Consider the following 13,205-nt stretch of genomic DNA (forward strand, 5'->3'; position numbering starts at 1 on the left):
GATAATGTAGTGTCCAAATTAACTACCTTGGGCATGTTACCGACAGTCTTTCTTGAAAGATTTAAGTTGGACTCTGAGATTTTTTTTTAGAATTAGTTTTTTTTACTGTTCATAACATGATTAAATATTCTTAGATTATATATATTTAGGACGTCAATTCTATTTTACACGTGTATGCTCTTCATATACCGAATTTGTTCTTACTATGCATTTTATTTTATCTTATGATGTTTTTTTATCAATTTGTTATCAATTCTGTAATTGAACCCGACGGACGGACGGACGAACGATAACTGATGGATGGTCGTCGTCAGACAGATACATAGGCCGGGTATATACATTCGTAAGTAGATATCGCGGAAGAACATATATACCCTCATCTTTGCGGATTGTACGGAGTTGTAAAACGTCATGTTAAATATTAAATTATCTGATCAGATCGTAATTTATCAATATTTATGTAGTCAATATCCACAGACAGATGAAAATACAGTAATTACATTATTTGAGAGTTTCTGTTATTTGTTGCGTTTACGAAAGTGCTGATATTATAAATAGGTGAAAACGGAGGTATCTACCCGACGGAGGTCCGTTTGAGACCTGTCAAGTTACAGATAGACACTTATCTAATCAACAAAGCATGACAGGTCGGCCGAGGACTATGGTGGCTCGTTAGGGCCAAGTATCAAATCTCGCATTCTCGCACTCTCGACCTTAGGTCGAGAACGCGAGAATGCGAAAACGCGACGGCGAGGGAGCGAAAACGCGAGATTGCGAAAGAGCGAAAACGCGAGAATGCGAAAACTCGACGGCGAGAATGCGAAAACGCGACGGCGAAAACGCGAGATTAATCTCGCACTCTCGCCGTCGCGATTTCGCTCCCTCGCCGTCGCGTTTTCGCATTCTCGCGTTCTCGACCTAAAGTCGAGAACGCGAGAACGCGAGATTAGTCATTAACGGCCGTCCTCGCACTCTCGCTCCCTCGCGTATGGAAGTTCCCATAATTTCACATGCGTGTTTAACTCAAAGCGTCTGGAGGATCGGGATCCTTTTCCGAATTCGATTCGGCAAATAAAATGGCTTCGAGTTTCGAAGGTAAGTGTTAGACTTTATACTGTTGTTTTCATGAATAAATCGTTGTTTTATGACAAACGTGTATACGGTAATAGATAGAACCTAATCATGACAGGTCTGCTGTGTATATACTATATGTCGGTGGGTGATGGAGATACCGTGGGTATGGGCGGCGGAAAGGGCATGTACGGTAGGTTACATTCTTATAGACAACGTTTAAATTGTTAGCTTATTACTTCAGATAATTGAGGTGTACATTGAGGCATGTGACTGTATCAGACCGAGGGCTAGACTAGACTCTAATTAAACTTTTTTTTTTATTTCGATCCCACGTATGGGCGGCGGAAAGCCCGAATTAAAGGGGCAAAATCCATTAAAACAAAACCTATGTCAAAAATCATATCAATAAACTTTCTTTTCAAATCAACATTGGTTTTGTTTTAATGGATTTAAATAATGATATTTATTTGTTATGGAAATATAGATACCAGGGATGATATATTGAGGGATTTGTTCATCAAAGATTACACCAATTTGGAAATGCAAACAAAGCTGCACTATAAAGGAATTAGTATGAGGTAAGTGGGCCTAATATGCACTAGCTTGTAATGTATACATGTATTATGTTTAAGGATATAAAACAGAATATAGAAAAAAAGGTAGTTCAGTTGACACCTAGACCTTCAGATCAATTACTATAGTTAATATTTGTCCCTTATTTTTAATATGTCAGATCATTTGTACATGTAAGTCAAGATCATGATTCTTTCTAGGTGTACCATATGCCAATACACCCACCTGTTATAAACATGTACTTAGATATATGTAAAGATAATATAAGCATGTACATGTACCTGGTCAGTATATCACTGACAGTTTAGACTATAATGGTCTGTTTAACAAATGATACTGTTTCCAATCAATTTTCTATTTACATATTATACTCAGAAATATATTGCGGTAAGAAAGGTGAATTATTTTTTATCAAAATTTAATATTGAATGAAAAAAATGGGAAAATTTAATTAATAATTCTTAAACCCTTTTTTTGAAACTTTTACTTTTAAATGCATACAATGTTTACTCCCTTGAACTTGTTGGCACAACTTTCTCTCTCTCTGTGTCTGTAGGTCAATTTGACACAATCACAGGCAATTCTGAAATTAATTATGAATGAAGATTCATTGGTGAATGAAAATGTGTGAAAGTTAAATTGTCTATGTATGACATGTTTGCATTGTTATAAACTTGATAAAAAAAGAATAAAGATTACGAAAAAAAATTCTTCACTATAGAAAACTGACTTTGGTGATGCAATAGTATACTACTATAGCAGCATTGTCATACAATGGTATATTCATGAAGGTACATGTTTTGATAAATGTTTGTAATTTTAAATAATGTATCTTCCAATTCAAGGCAACAGTGTATGATAATATATTGTTAATTTAAGGAAGAAAGAAAAGGCAGTGGTCAAAACCTGGGATACCGCAGCCTGACTAAGAGACTTTTGACAAAGCATGGCATGGCAGTTGGAAGGTAAATACTAAAATCATTTAACCTTTTTCATTGATTATAATTTAATCCTACAAATTCAGTGAGATAAAACACTTCTTTGTATCTGTTTGAATTATATACTTCCACATTCATGACATCATAACAAACAAGGAAAAGTTCTTTATCCAGGCATTTAAGACGTCTTAAAATTGATGATAAACACTAGGATTTAGGTCCAAATACATGTAGACCTGTGTCGCATACAACTTTCTTGATTACTCACACTTTTTTTATTACCATAACATCTTGAGTAATGATTAAGGTTGTTTGACTGTACCATGTAATTAAATATGCCTCAGAATCACTTCTATGTTGCGGGATCTTATTCATTAGCCTCTTAGAGTATCAATGTTTTTACTATCCAACTGGCCCGTATTTTATCTTTCAGAGCTTCCAGAAAAGTGTTAATGTTATCCGACTTTGATATAGTACATATATTGTATGATATTGCTAAATGTTGTAGACTGATATTTTACACTAATCCTGTTGTTGACTTTATTTTTACAGAAAATCAGTATCTAGCATTCTTAGGCAAATTGACCCAAAAGGTGTGGAGCTTAGGACACATCACTGCCTGATCAGGAGGACATACTACAACAAGGGGCCCAACTTCCTGGTCCATATAGATGGGTATGACAAATTGAAGCCTTTTGGATTAGCCATACATGGAGCCATCTGTGGGTGACAAAGTCTGTGAACATTTCAGAATCTTAATTAAACTTCTGTTTTGACTGTTCAAATCCTCCTTTGCTCTTGATCTCTTGTTTAACCCTAAACAGTTATTGTTATTCATTGTGTGATTTGAAAAGGCAAACAAGTGGTAAGTTAATTTTTTCTCTTGGAGGGCAGCATGTATATTTCTCTAGTTGCATAACATGTATATATAGGAACTCCCTTGGTTTCTTTTTGTGATCTGTACCAAGATACATGTATGTATGATAGTTTTTAGACTGATTGTGATAAAAGTGACCAATAGACAGACCATCTTGATTCAATCGTTCTATTAATCTAGTTATTATGTCACAATATGATGTTATTCCTATTGGCATGACTGTTAACATAGAAATGGGAGAGAGAAAAGCAGGGAAAATATCATACCGTACTCAATTAAAGTTCATTTAATGGTGTGCAGCAATATCTTTATCTAGTTTGAAATAAGTATCATTATGGTTTATATAGTAACTTTGAAGTTTTAATGCATAGTAATAATGAGTTAGTATCTGAGTATTCCTATATAATCAAATTCTTGACTAAGTCTTCTTTTAATTCAAGATCAAACTGCATATAACAGGAAAAAAATCATAAAATATTGCCATAGGTTATTTGATATTAATTTGGAATGAAACCTAAGTTTCATGAATTGTATTTGAAATTGCTCTTGTTTCAATTGTAAAAGTTGTAAATATTTAATATTACAGATTTTCACGACGTGTCTTATGGTTAAAAGTTGCCAGAACCAACAATGACCCAAGAGTGGTTGCCTCATACTTTCTAGAGTTTGTAGAAGAGATAAATGGTATGTAAAGCAAAAATTTAAGGTGAACATTCATCATGTATTTTAACAATTTAAAGTAATGCAAAAGCCAACACCCTTGCCGCCAAAGTGATACCTATATGTCTCAGGTGACACAAAATAGATTCCTTCCTCATTAGCATTGGCATAATTTACTTTGTTTTGTTTCTTAATCAAAATGATTTAGGAGTTCCAAGGTGTATACTTACCAGACAACCAGAGGACTGTCGTTCTGGAAAACCAGAGATGATGTATCTACACCCCGAGCTATACAGTATTGTTAAATTTTTTGTTACAATTTTTTTAAAATTTAATTTAGGTAATCTTAACCCAAAGGGTCATCAACATTGTTCGTCTACCATTCCAAGCCTTCATATATGTGTTTCATAAATATTCCAAGCCTTCATATATGTGTTTCATAAATAATAATACTTTACTGGTGGTACATTAACTAATTTAATAATGAATTTTAATGAAACTTTGCTAGAACCAGAAGGAATTCATCTTTGTTAAAATAAGGTTCCTAATAACCAGAGACATAGTGTTGTTGCCTAAAAGTTCCAAAGGGTTAAACCTCTCAATCTTTAAAATCCATAAGTTCTAGAAATGCTATCTCTAAAAATTGTTCAGGCTGAGCCCATGGAACTCCCCATTTGTCCACAGGGAGGAATCAGTTTACCATATATAAGGAAATAAATGTCTTGCATCTTTATTCACATAATATGAGGGTGTGTAATGCATTGCGTCTTGGCAATACTGAATTCTGTGATGTGAAATGGGAAACTTAATCCCAATGAGTTGGACTAGGTGATGTGGCAGGAAAAGTGATTACATATAAATGAAATATTATATATATAATGATATTGTATATAAAAGTTTATGTCCAGTTTTAGAATCGATGAAGATTATTTTAAGTTACAAAATAAAAGTTGTTGGTGTAACCCCCCTGTGGTCCCCATTTTACCCCAGGGAGATACAATATGATCCTTTTTACAATTAGATCATTGATACTTTATTTGAAATTTTCAATTCTTGCCTAGGACACCAACATTGTTTCTAGTTTATTGCCTATAATCATGATTTTATCAATTTTAACAATTTGTATTATTTCATTTCAACTCTGCATTGTCAGATGAATATATACTTGGCAAGGTACACAAGCCTCCCGCTTTTGCTTTCAATGCCAATCTTAATTTTAAAATTTTGATTACCATATATTACATGTATATCATAATGTTATGTTTTAGGGACAGTGGATTACAAATTTTCAGTGAAATTAAGTGATGTGGAGTCCTTGAAGAGTTTCTGTAGTTATCCAAGCTGCTATGGATGCACAGAGGAGATGAAGGAACACGTCACGTCTATTTTGCTTGAAGGTAGAAGGAGTGAGCCTATAAATTCTGAAGATGCAAAGGAACTGTTCCAATGGATGTTACAAAAGATATAGATTGGATAAGTTGACAATGTGATGAGGATTGTGACAATAATAGTTTATCCTCAAAAACTTTAAAGATTAACAAAAACAAGAGGCCCAAAGGACCTTAAATGGTTATCGGACTACATCGAGTATGTCAAACTTCAAAAAGTAGTATAACCCATAATGGTTGAAATGTTGGATACATGTGACCTTAAAAGTAGGTCAAGCTTATTCATTTGAATAAAATTGGTATTCCTCCATCCCAGCAAGCTACAGGCCCAACATCAGGTCTCTATATATATGTACCTAGGTTATTTTTTTTTTAAATATCATATCCTTTTTGACCCCAGTCACCTTGAAAGTGGGTCAAAGTCATTCAATTAAACAACATGGTGGGGCTTTGCATCAGCATGGTACAGGCCCAATATGTCAGATGACCTTAATAAAGAAATAACATGAGCTATATCTTCCAAATTTATTTTTTATTTGATTTGAACATCAATCAAAGAAAGAAGCTAACACTCAGAATATTAATGTTCATCCTTTCTTGTAAACAACTGAAGACACTGCATTGGAATCAAATGAAATTGTCAGTAAAATTCTCTAAATCATTGAAAATAGCATGTAATTGAAATTATATCCAGTCTTACCACGTTGAACCTAATGTGTGTAATATAAACTGGATCTGTTGCGCAATCGCATTTGATTAAATTGAAATGAGTCCATGATTTAAAAGCTATTTTTAAAGGAAAAGCTTATGGAAAATGACAACATGCGAAATCAGATTGCAAACTATACACATTTGTCTCCTAATTTAATGTTGGGTAGAGGGATTCAACCAACAGGTTATAACACTTGTTGACCCTAGGTTAGTTGACTTATTGTGTCATTCTGACATACTTTTCTTCATGTCTTAAAATCTTATCTTCCACAAAATGCGAAATCTAATCTTGAACCAGTGACCTTCACCTTTACATGACCACAGGTCAGTTGGTTCTCAATTTGTTTCTTATAAACTTTGCTTCATAATTCCCTTAATGCCATTACAAAATATTAATCAGACGACTAATATTGAGGTTATCAATTTGACCATACATATCTATTAAGTAGTAAGTCTATTCAGTAACAGTGATCTCATAGTTGACATTTTGACCACAGATTCAATCCCACTTTGTATCATTCATCACTTCTCACTCAAGTTTTGCCAGGAAGCCAACTTCCGGACAAACAGACAGACGACGGAGACAAATACATTGATCTCCAGTTTCACCGGCAGGGGCCTAAATAAATGTTCTTCACTTGAGGTTAGCTGCTATAGATCTAAAAAAATTGGCACAACATGCAATGAAAGCCTTGAACACAATTTTAAAATCTAAGAAACTTTGCTGTCATGAAAATGTTTTGATTGTCAAACGATTAAAACCTCCTGCCCATTTTATTGCTTTTGTAATTGTATCCTGAAACTCGTCAGGATCATCGAAACAACGCCATATTGTTAATATAAGGGCACAGGTGTGGGCTGTTGGAAATTGTTTAGTGCTTCCAAAGGACACTTCCAGAGATTTTTCAAATCCTAGTGGAGGAATGCTTGCTGCTCCAGTCCAAAAGGATAACACCTCGTCTAATGAAATCCCTGTGGATCCCCCTGAGAGAAAAAATTAAAGATACTATTGTCACAGATATATTTTTCTAATACATTTACATGTATCAATTGCTACATAAATATCATAAAAAACATTTTGCAGAATACAGGGCATGTGATACTTATATAGAAATCTTTCAAACAATACAAACATACCCTCAATGTTTCAATGCTTAAAGATCATCAGTTCATTAAACAAATTCATGTTTTGCAGCTGAACATACAGATCAACTATACACTGTAATGCAATATAACCATTTAAATATTGAGCAGCTCGGATTAAGTTTTCAATTTATAGCTTGAATTTTAAAGCTGGTGAAAGTTTGTATTCTGAAACACATTTTGGTCTGGCAGAATATTCTACACTAAAATCTATATGCCATTATAGATACAAATGGTATGTGTTCATAATGTAAATAACCTTCTGAATAGGCAAGAAAAGCTTCTAGACAATACAAAGCCTTTTCCTCCTGCCTCTTATTGTTGGATCCATCAGGACTCCAGTTCACCTTATAAAGCTCCCCGATGTCTCTGAACCGTAGAGCTTTGCTGGTCTGGGTGAAGAGATGAAGAAAAGACTTTGAGGCCAGTTGGACTGCATCTAGCAGTCTTCCCACTTTGTTCAATCCATTCCTGAACTGAAAAAATTCTGACTGGACTCTGAAATGTAATAGACACATTGATACATGTGCATATTTCTGTTGTATGCCTATACAAGGTCAATATATATGTATGTTACTATCCATGTAAGGAAACTATGGTGGATTATATTCACTTTGGGGTGGGACGCCGACATGGACGCAGGCAGTGGGGTACAGCATTAGCTCAGGGTTACTCATAACCAGTGAGCTAATATTAATAGTATTACCAAGGGCAATAACTCTTTAGATTACTTTTGAATCATTTCCATTTTCAAACTCGAAGATCTTATCAATATATATCAACATACAAAGGTTATTGTTGACAGACAGACCAACGCTGGAAGCCACGGTATGGCATAAGGTCACCTTGGTCCTTTAGACCATGTGAGCTAAAAATTCAAGAACTTATAGCGTCTGAATTTTGATAGAAATTATGTTGAATTTTAGGAAAATTATAATTGCCTCTCTTGTCTACAGTTGACCATGCCTGACACAAGTTCTTACCAAGGACTCTATACACACTGACTGTCAAAATGAATTGAACTAACCGCACGTGAGTGACCCGACATCCCTGAAACTTCATGTGTGAAAAATTATCTTCCTTTTTGAATAGTGTTCAGTTTGATCAAGGGTTGAAGCACTGTCAACTTTTGGCGTTATGTACGTACAGAGAGCTGATGAGGAAAACTATAGTCTCCCCCCTTCCGCAGCTTCACTGTTTACCATGGACTTTATAATATTTGAATCATCAGAATTATTTTGCATTTTTTTTTTAATTTAGCTGGAAAACATTTGGCTCTGACTTACCGGTAGAAAATTTCATTTTTTTTAGGATGTCCATTAGTTGTTGTTTTTTCTCAAAATGTCTAAAATTAGAGATAGACAAACTCTGTTCCAAGCACCAGTCACTGATTTTATCCAGTTGATTGTGGTACTGCTTTTCATCAAGTGTATTCTGCAACTAAAAAGAAAAAAAACCATTATTTATGTAAGAACGTTTTATAGCACACCACTCAATGTACCTATACTGGCAAAATCATATTTTTATATTTATTATACTCCAGTATATCAGTGTTCTAGAAATGGTGTTCAAGGATGACGTTCAACAAAGTTCGAATTTAAGGTAATCATACTACAATATTCACATGTTCAGGTGGAATGAATATGCACATAAAGTAAATTTGAAGTCCCCGCCAGCATGAAGAAGATATTGATGAGGATGAAGGTTATTCAAATTATAAAAGAAGTAGATGATTTTTTGACGAAAATTGACTTATCCCAATTTGTACATTTATTTGCTTAAAAAAGAAGACTGTGTTGCTTAACCCAGTATACTACATTGTTAAATGAGCCAAGTTTACTGATTTATTATGTAGATCATATCAACTCACCAGAATTAATTTCTCTCTGGTTTCCCAGTCGAAGATACAATCCTCCAACAAGGGCAATGTTTCTGTCTCCATAGCAACATCTCCATCTAACACAACATTTGCAACAGCTGGATGGAGAACTGGTATACTTGGCCCACCATGGAGGAGGGAAAAGGCAACCAGTTTGCCTGACAGTTCATAGAATCCTTGAGATAATTTTTCAAGGTCATGCCGAAAAAAGTTCTGCCCTTCCTGACCCTGAAAAATTTTCCCACATATCTCTGCCATAAGACCTCTGAAACATGAAAAAAATATCTATTGATGGATTTGTGGACCAATGAAATGATTACAAACTGAACTTTTAAAAGAAAAAGAATCTGATCTGCGGCTAGAAAATAGCTTTTAATATGCATGAATACCCTTCCACCAATTTGAAAGTGTCACTGAAATATTAAAACATGAATTGTATGAAAAACTGATGATTGAGGATTTTATAAGGTTATACAGGAGCAACTGTGACCTCAACATTGACCTTGGAACCTGGCTGATACAAAAAAGAACATGTCTGAGATATTCTGTGTATATACATGTACCTTCATCAAAATATTATTAAGAAATGCAGAACCTAGAGTGACGATACTGAATCGGTCAATAATTTTCTATACATTTTATAGGTAGAGCAAAACCAATTTCATCTCTTACCTAGACTCTAGAGTAAAGAACCTGTGGGGTGTGGGAGAAAATTTTCCTATTTGACACTTTATTAACAAGAATCGTATCGAGGATTGTATCGCTCACCTGGTTGGATTAGACCAAATGTCAAAATAATGTTCATTTTCAATTTGTTTTATTTGGAAATCTCAAACAATGCTATATATGGTTATAGTGTGGCATGTAGCGATTTAAAGGAATATTGCACAAAATTATTGCATATATATATTAGTCCGCCTGAAGTAGCCTGGGAGAGCAGAAAGGCCTTGCAGCAATGTTTTTCATTATCTTGTTATAATCTACCTTTCGAGGACATATTACATTTTCTTATATACATGTACTACTATCAAATCCACTCAACTCTCTTACCATGTCATCCTTGAACGATTGCGTGAGATGGCCACATCCAATCTTCTCCAGGATGACTTCAAATGGATCAACTTCAACTGTGAACAAATTTCTTAAAAGTGCAGTAAATACAATCTTCAGACAAACATAAAAATATACAACCTAAGGTCAAGTAAAATTATAGTTGTGATTCCTCTTTCCAGACTATCACTATTCTTTTTAATGCTGATCCAATCGGTCTCGAGTTCAAACCAAATTTCATATTCTAATTGCCAGTATAGCCACTCAAAACAACGTACTATCCCCTAAATGCTGACCCTTTTTGAAACATTTCATCAGATTTATCATGCTCTGACCAAGTTATACATTTTAGTTCATAAATCACAGAGGATCTGTGTAAATAATTGTCAGGTCCAGATATTTGGACACTTGCTTGATAATGTACATCAATGATCGAAGGCCAAACATCACCTGTTTAAGTGTTAACATTATACACCCTGTGGTAGGTTAGTCTGTAAGGTACTGTATGGTAGTTGATGAGCTACCAGTCCTTTGAGATTCATTTGACATTGTAAACAGAATGTGCTATTACAGATAATGTACAATTCTTAAACAAATACTGAATACAGCTCTCAATTAGTTACTCACATATTTGTAAGACAATTCATGAAGTAGGAGTCTGAAACGTAGCTGTCAACTTTGTAAGAACCGCCATATTGAAGAGAGCGGTTAATACTTAATATTAGGCCTAGATCCCAAACTGTTAAAAAACCCGGATTTCAGTTTTTGCCAATAAGAAAAAGGAAGTGGCCCAGGGGCCTTCTTATGGTCAGACAGGTCACCTGAATTCTGATAGTGATATGAACTAATTATACCTTATCCCCTCTCTAGGGAGAAATTAGAACGAATATTCATACCCTGCCTACACTGCTCTCCGGCAGACGACCATCTGTCAAAAATTATCCGTCCGTCGTCCAGAGCTACGTTATCGCAGCTAGGGAGAAATGTGAGACCCATACCATGATTCATAATTTTGGTAAAAGATACTAGACCTTCAGACCCTTCCATGTATGGAAGTTGAATCCACCATATACTGTACCAAAGCAGAGACATATATGTATATATGTCTCTGACCAAAGGTAGAAGTAGCTAGAGAAGATTTTTCAAATTTTAGTCAATTTGAGCACTTTTCGCCCCTCCCCTCAAGTCCCTGGGGGTCAGACAATGCCAATTTACACAGGGGCTTGTGTGCAATGTCCAATGTATGTACTATTCAACAGCCATCCCATACTGATAGTTCTAGTATGGTTTAGACTATATTATTTTCTATGGCAATTGAATAAATAATGCTAAATATTATGTGTTCCCTATATATGTATATAAACTACAGTAAAATTTGCCCCTACCCGGGGGAAACCCGAGACCCAAGGGACAGGGTCATGAAATTCACAATTTGTTTAAAGACCTAATAGGCCTATAAGACCTTTCAATCTATGAAGAGTACCGTATTTGAATCCACTGTTTGGGAGCAGAGAAGATTTTTGAAATGCTAATTTAACTTTTTTGGCCTCGCCTCACAGCACGCAGTCCTCTGCGAGCAGTCAGTGCCAATATATGCATACTATTCAACAGTCATTTCAAACCGACAAATCTAACAAAGTTTTTTTACATCAATGAATCCTAAGGAAAAAATATTACACGAACTAAATACACGGTATGACATCTTAAGTTTGATTTTAAAAATCAGTCCAGCCACGTGGACAGGTGGTCGAGTAGCCCGAATGATTCTGGTCGTTTTAATATGGCCAGATAGCAGGGAATACATTCCTTAGCTAGTAGTAACAACGAAGGTTGAAATACTTTCAATGCAAAGGTGTAATATGTAAAAAAAATTCTTGATAGGGGTACTTACTTGTACTTTCAGAAGTTGAAGCCATCTTGTAAAGGCGCGCGGTGAAGCATCCCGATCCTCCAGACGCTTTTGGTTAAATACGCATGTGAAATTATGGGAACATCCTTACGCGAGGGAGCGAGAGTGCGAGGACGGCCGTTAATGACTAATCTCGCGTTCTCGCGTTCTCGACTTTAGGTCGAGAACGCGAGAATGCGAAAACGCGACGGCGAGGGAGCGAAATCGCGACGGCGAGAGTGCGAGATTAATCTCGCGTTTTCGCCGTCGCGTTTTCGCATTCTCGCCGTCGAGTTTTCGCATTCTCGCGTTTTCGCTCTTTCGCAATCTCGCGTTTTCGCTCCCTCGCCGTCGCGTTTTCGCATTCTCGCGTTCTCGACCTAAGGTCGAGAGTGCGAGAATGCGAGATTTGATACTTGGCCCTAACGAGCCACCATAGAGGACCTATCGTTTATAATAATGGCACGGTTCGAGACGAGATTCATTGGTTGTTAGAATGTGCTAGATCTACCAGTAAAGGGACGTTTTATCTAGCAGGTTATTTCTATTTGAGAATAAATGTAATTAAATTCTAATCATTAATGAATACGAATGGTACTCACAGACACGAATTGTGTACAGTTATCGGATTTATATTTCCACTGTTTGATATCCATAATAAGTTTATAAATGTATCTATTTCATCAACTGTGAACCATTATTGTAGGTATATAATGTTGATTCTCTACTTTTGAACAGTGGATGGATATTAACTGATAAACTGGTTAATTTGTTTTCATGTGAACCGACTCGACGTGTCCTTGTCAAACCGTTAGTCCCGACACGTGACATACCCGACAAATCCTGGTCTAAACCGTTAGTCCTGACACGTGACATACACGACAAATCCTGGTCTAAACCCTTAGTCCTGACACGTGACATGGCATAGCCGTATGATATTCTTTTGGCCCCGGATATGACGCGACAGGTGGCGTTACTGGTCAAGATGAAGTATGTGATTGGTCAATGTAGCGGTAAAAATTTT

General features: G+C 35.7%; 1 protein-coding gene and 1 long non-coding RNA gene across 13 annotated transcripts; one reads left to right on the forward strand and one right to left on the reverse strand.

The window, feature by feature from the left end:
• Window positions 1–832: 832 nt before the first annotated feature.
• On the forward strand, window positions 833–6,019 carry LOC117329879. Of its 12 annotated transcripts, none has more exons than XM_033888079.1 (7): window positions 854–1,095; window positions 1,559–1,652; window positions 2,531–2,612; window positions 3,138–3,311; window positions 4,049–4,146; window positions 4,331–4,417; window positions 5,391–6,019. In XM_033888079.1, exons 3-7 carry the CDS (start codon window positions 2,599–2,601, stop codon window positions 5,588–5,590), a joined length of 573 nt encoding a protein of 190 aa, XP_033743970.1. In that variant the 5' UTR covers window positions 854–1,095; window positions 1,559–1,652; window positions 2,531–2,598; the 3' UTR covers window positions 5,591–6,019. The 12 variants fall into 12 exon arrangements, 10 of the variants coding, with proteins under 10 accessions (XP_033743967.1, XP_033743973.1, XP_033743966.1 ...); XM_033888078.1 differs by having other exon boundaries at window positions 855–1,095; window positions 2,527–2,612; XR_004533277.1 differs by having other exon boundaries at window positions 833–1,095; window positions 2,527–2,612; window positions 3,138–4,146; window positions 5,415–5,520.
• Window positions 6,020–6,027: 8 nt separating this feature from the next.
• On the reverse strand, window positions 6,028–12,448 carry LOC117329881. The gene is made up of 6 exons (XR_004533278.1): window positions 12,185–12,448; window positions 10,294–10,370; window positions 9,235–9,508; window positions 8,651–8,804; window positions 7,624–7,862; window positions 6,028–7,205 (listed from the first exon to the last, which is right to left on the reverse strand). It is a non-coding gene; the product is annotated as an uncharacterized LOC117329881 (long non-coding RNA).
• Between the last annotated feature and the right edge of the window lie 757 nt (window positions 12,449–13,205).

Source organism: Pecten maximus, chromosome 6 (assembly GCF_902652985.1).
Source record: "Pecten maximus chromosome 6, xPecMax1.1, whole genome shotgun sequence".
Lineage (NCBI taxonomy): Eukaryota > Metazoa > Mollusca > Bivalvia > Pectinida > Pectinidae > Pecten > Pecten maximus.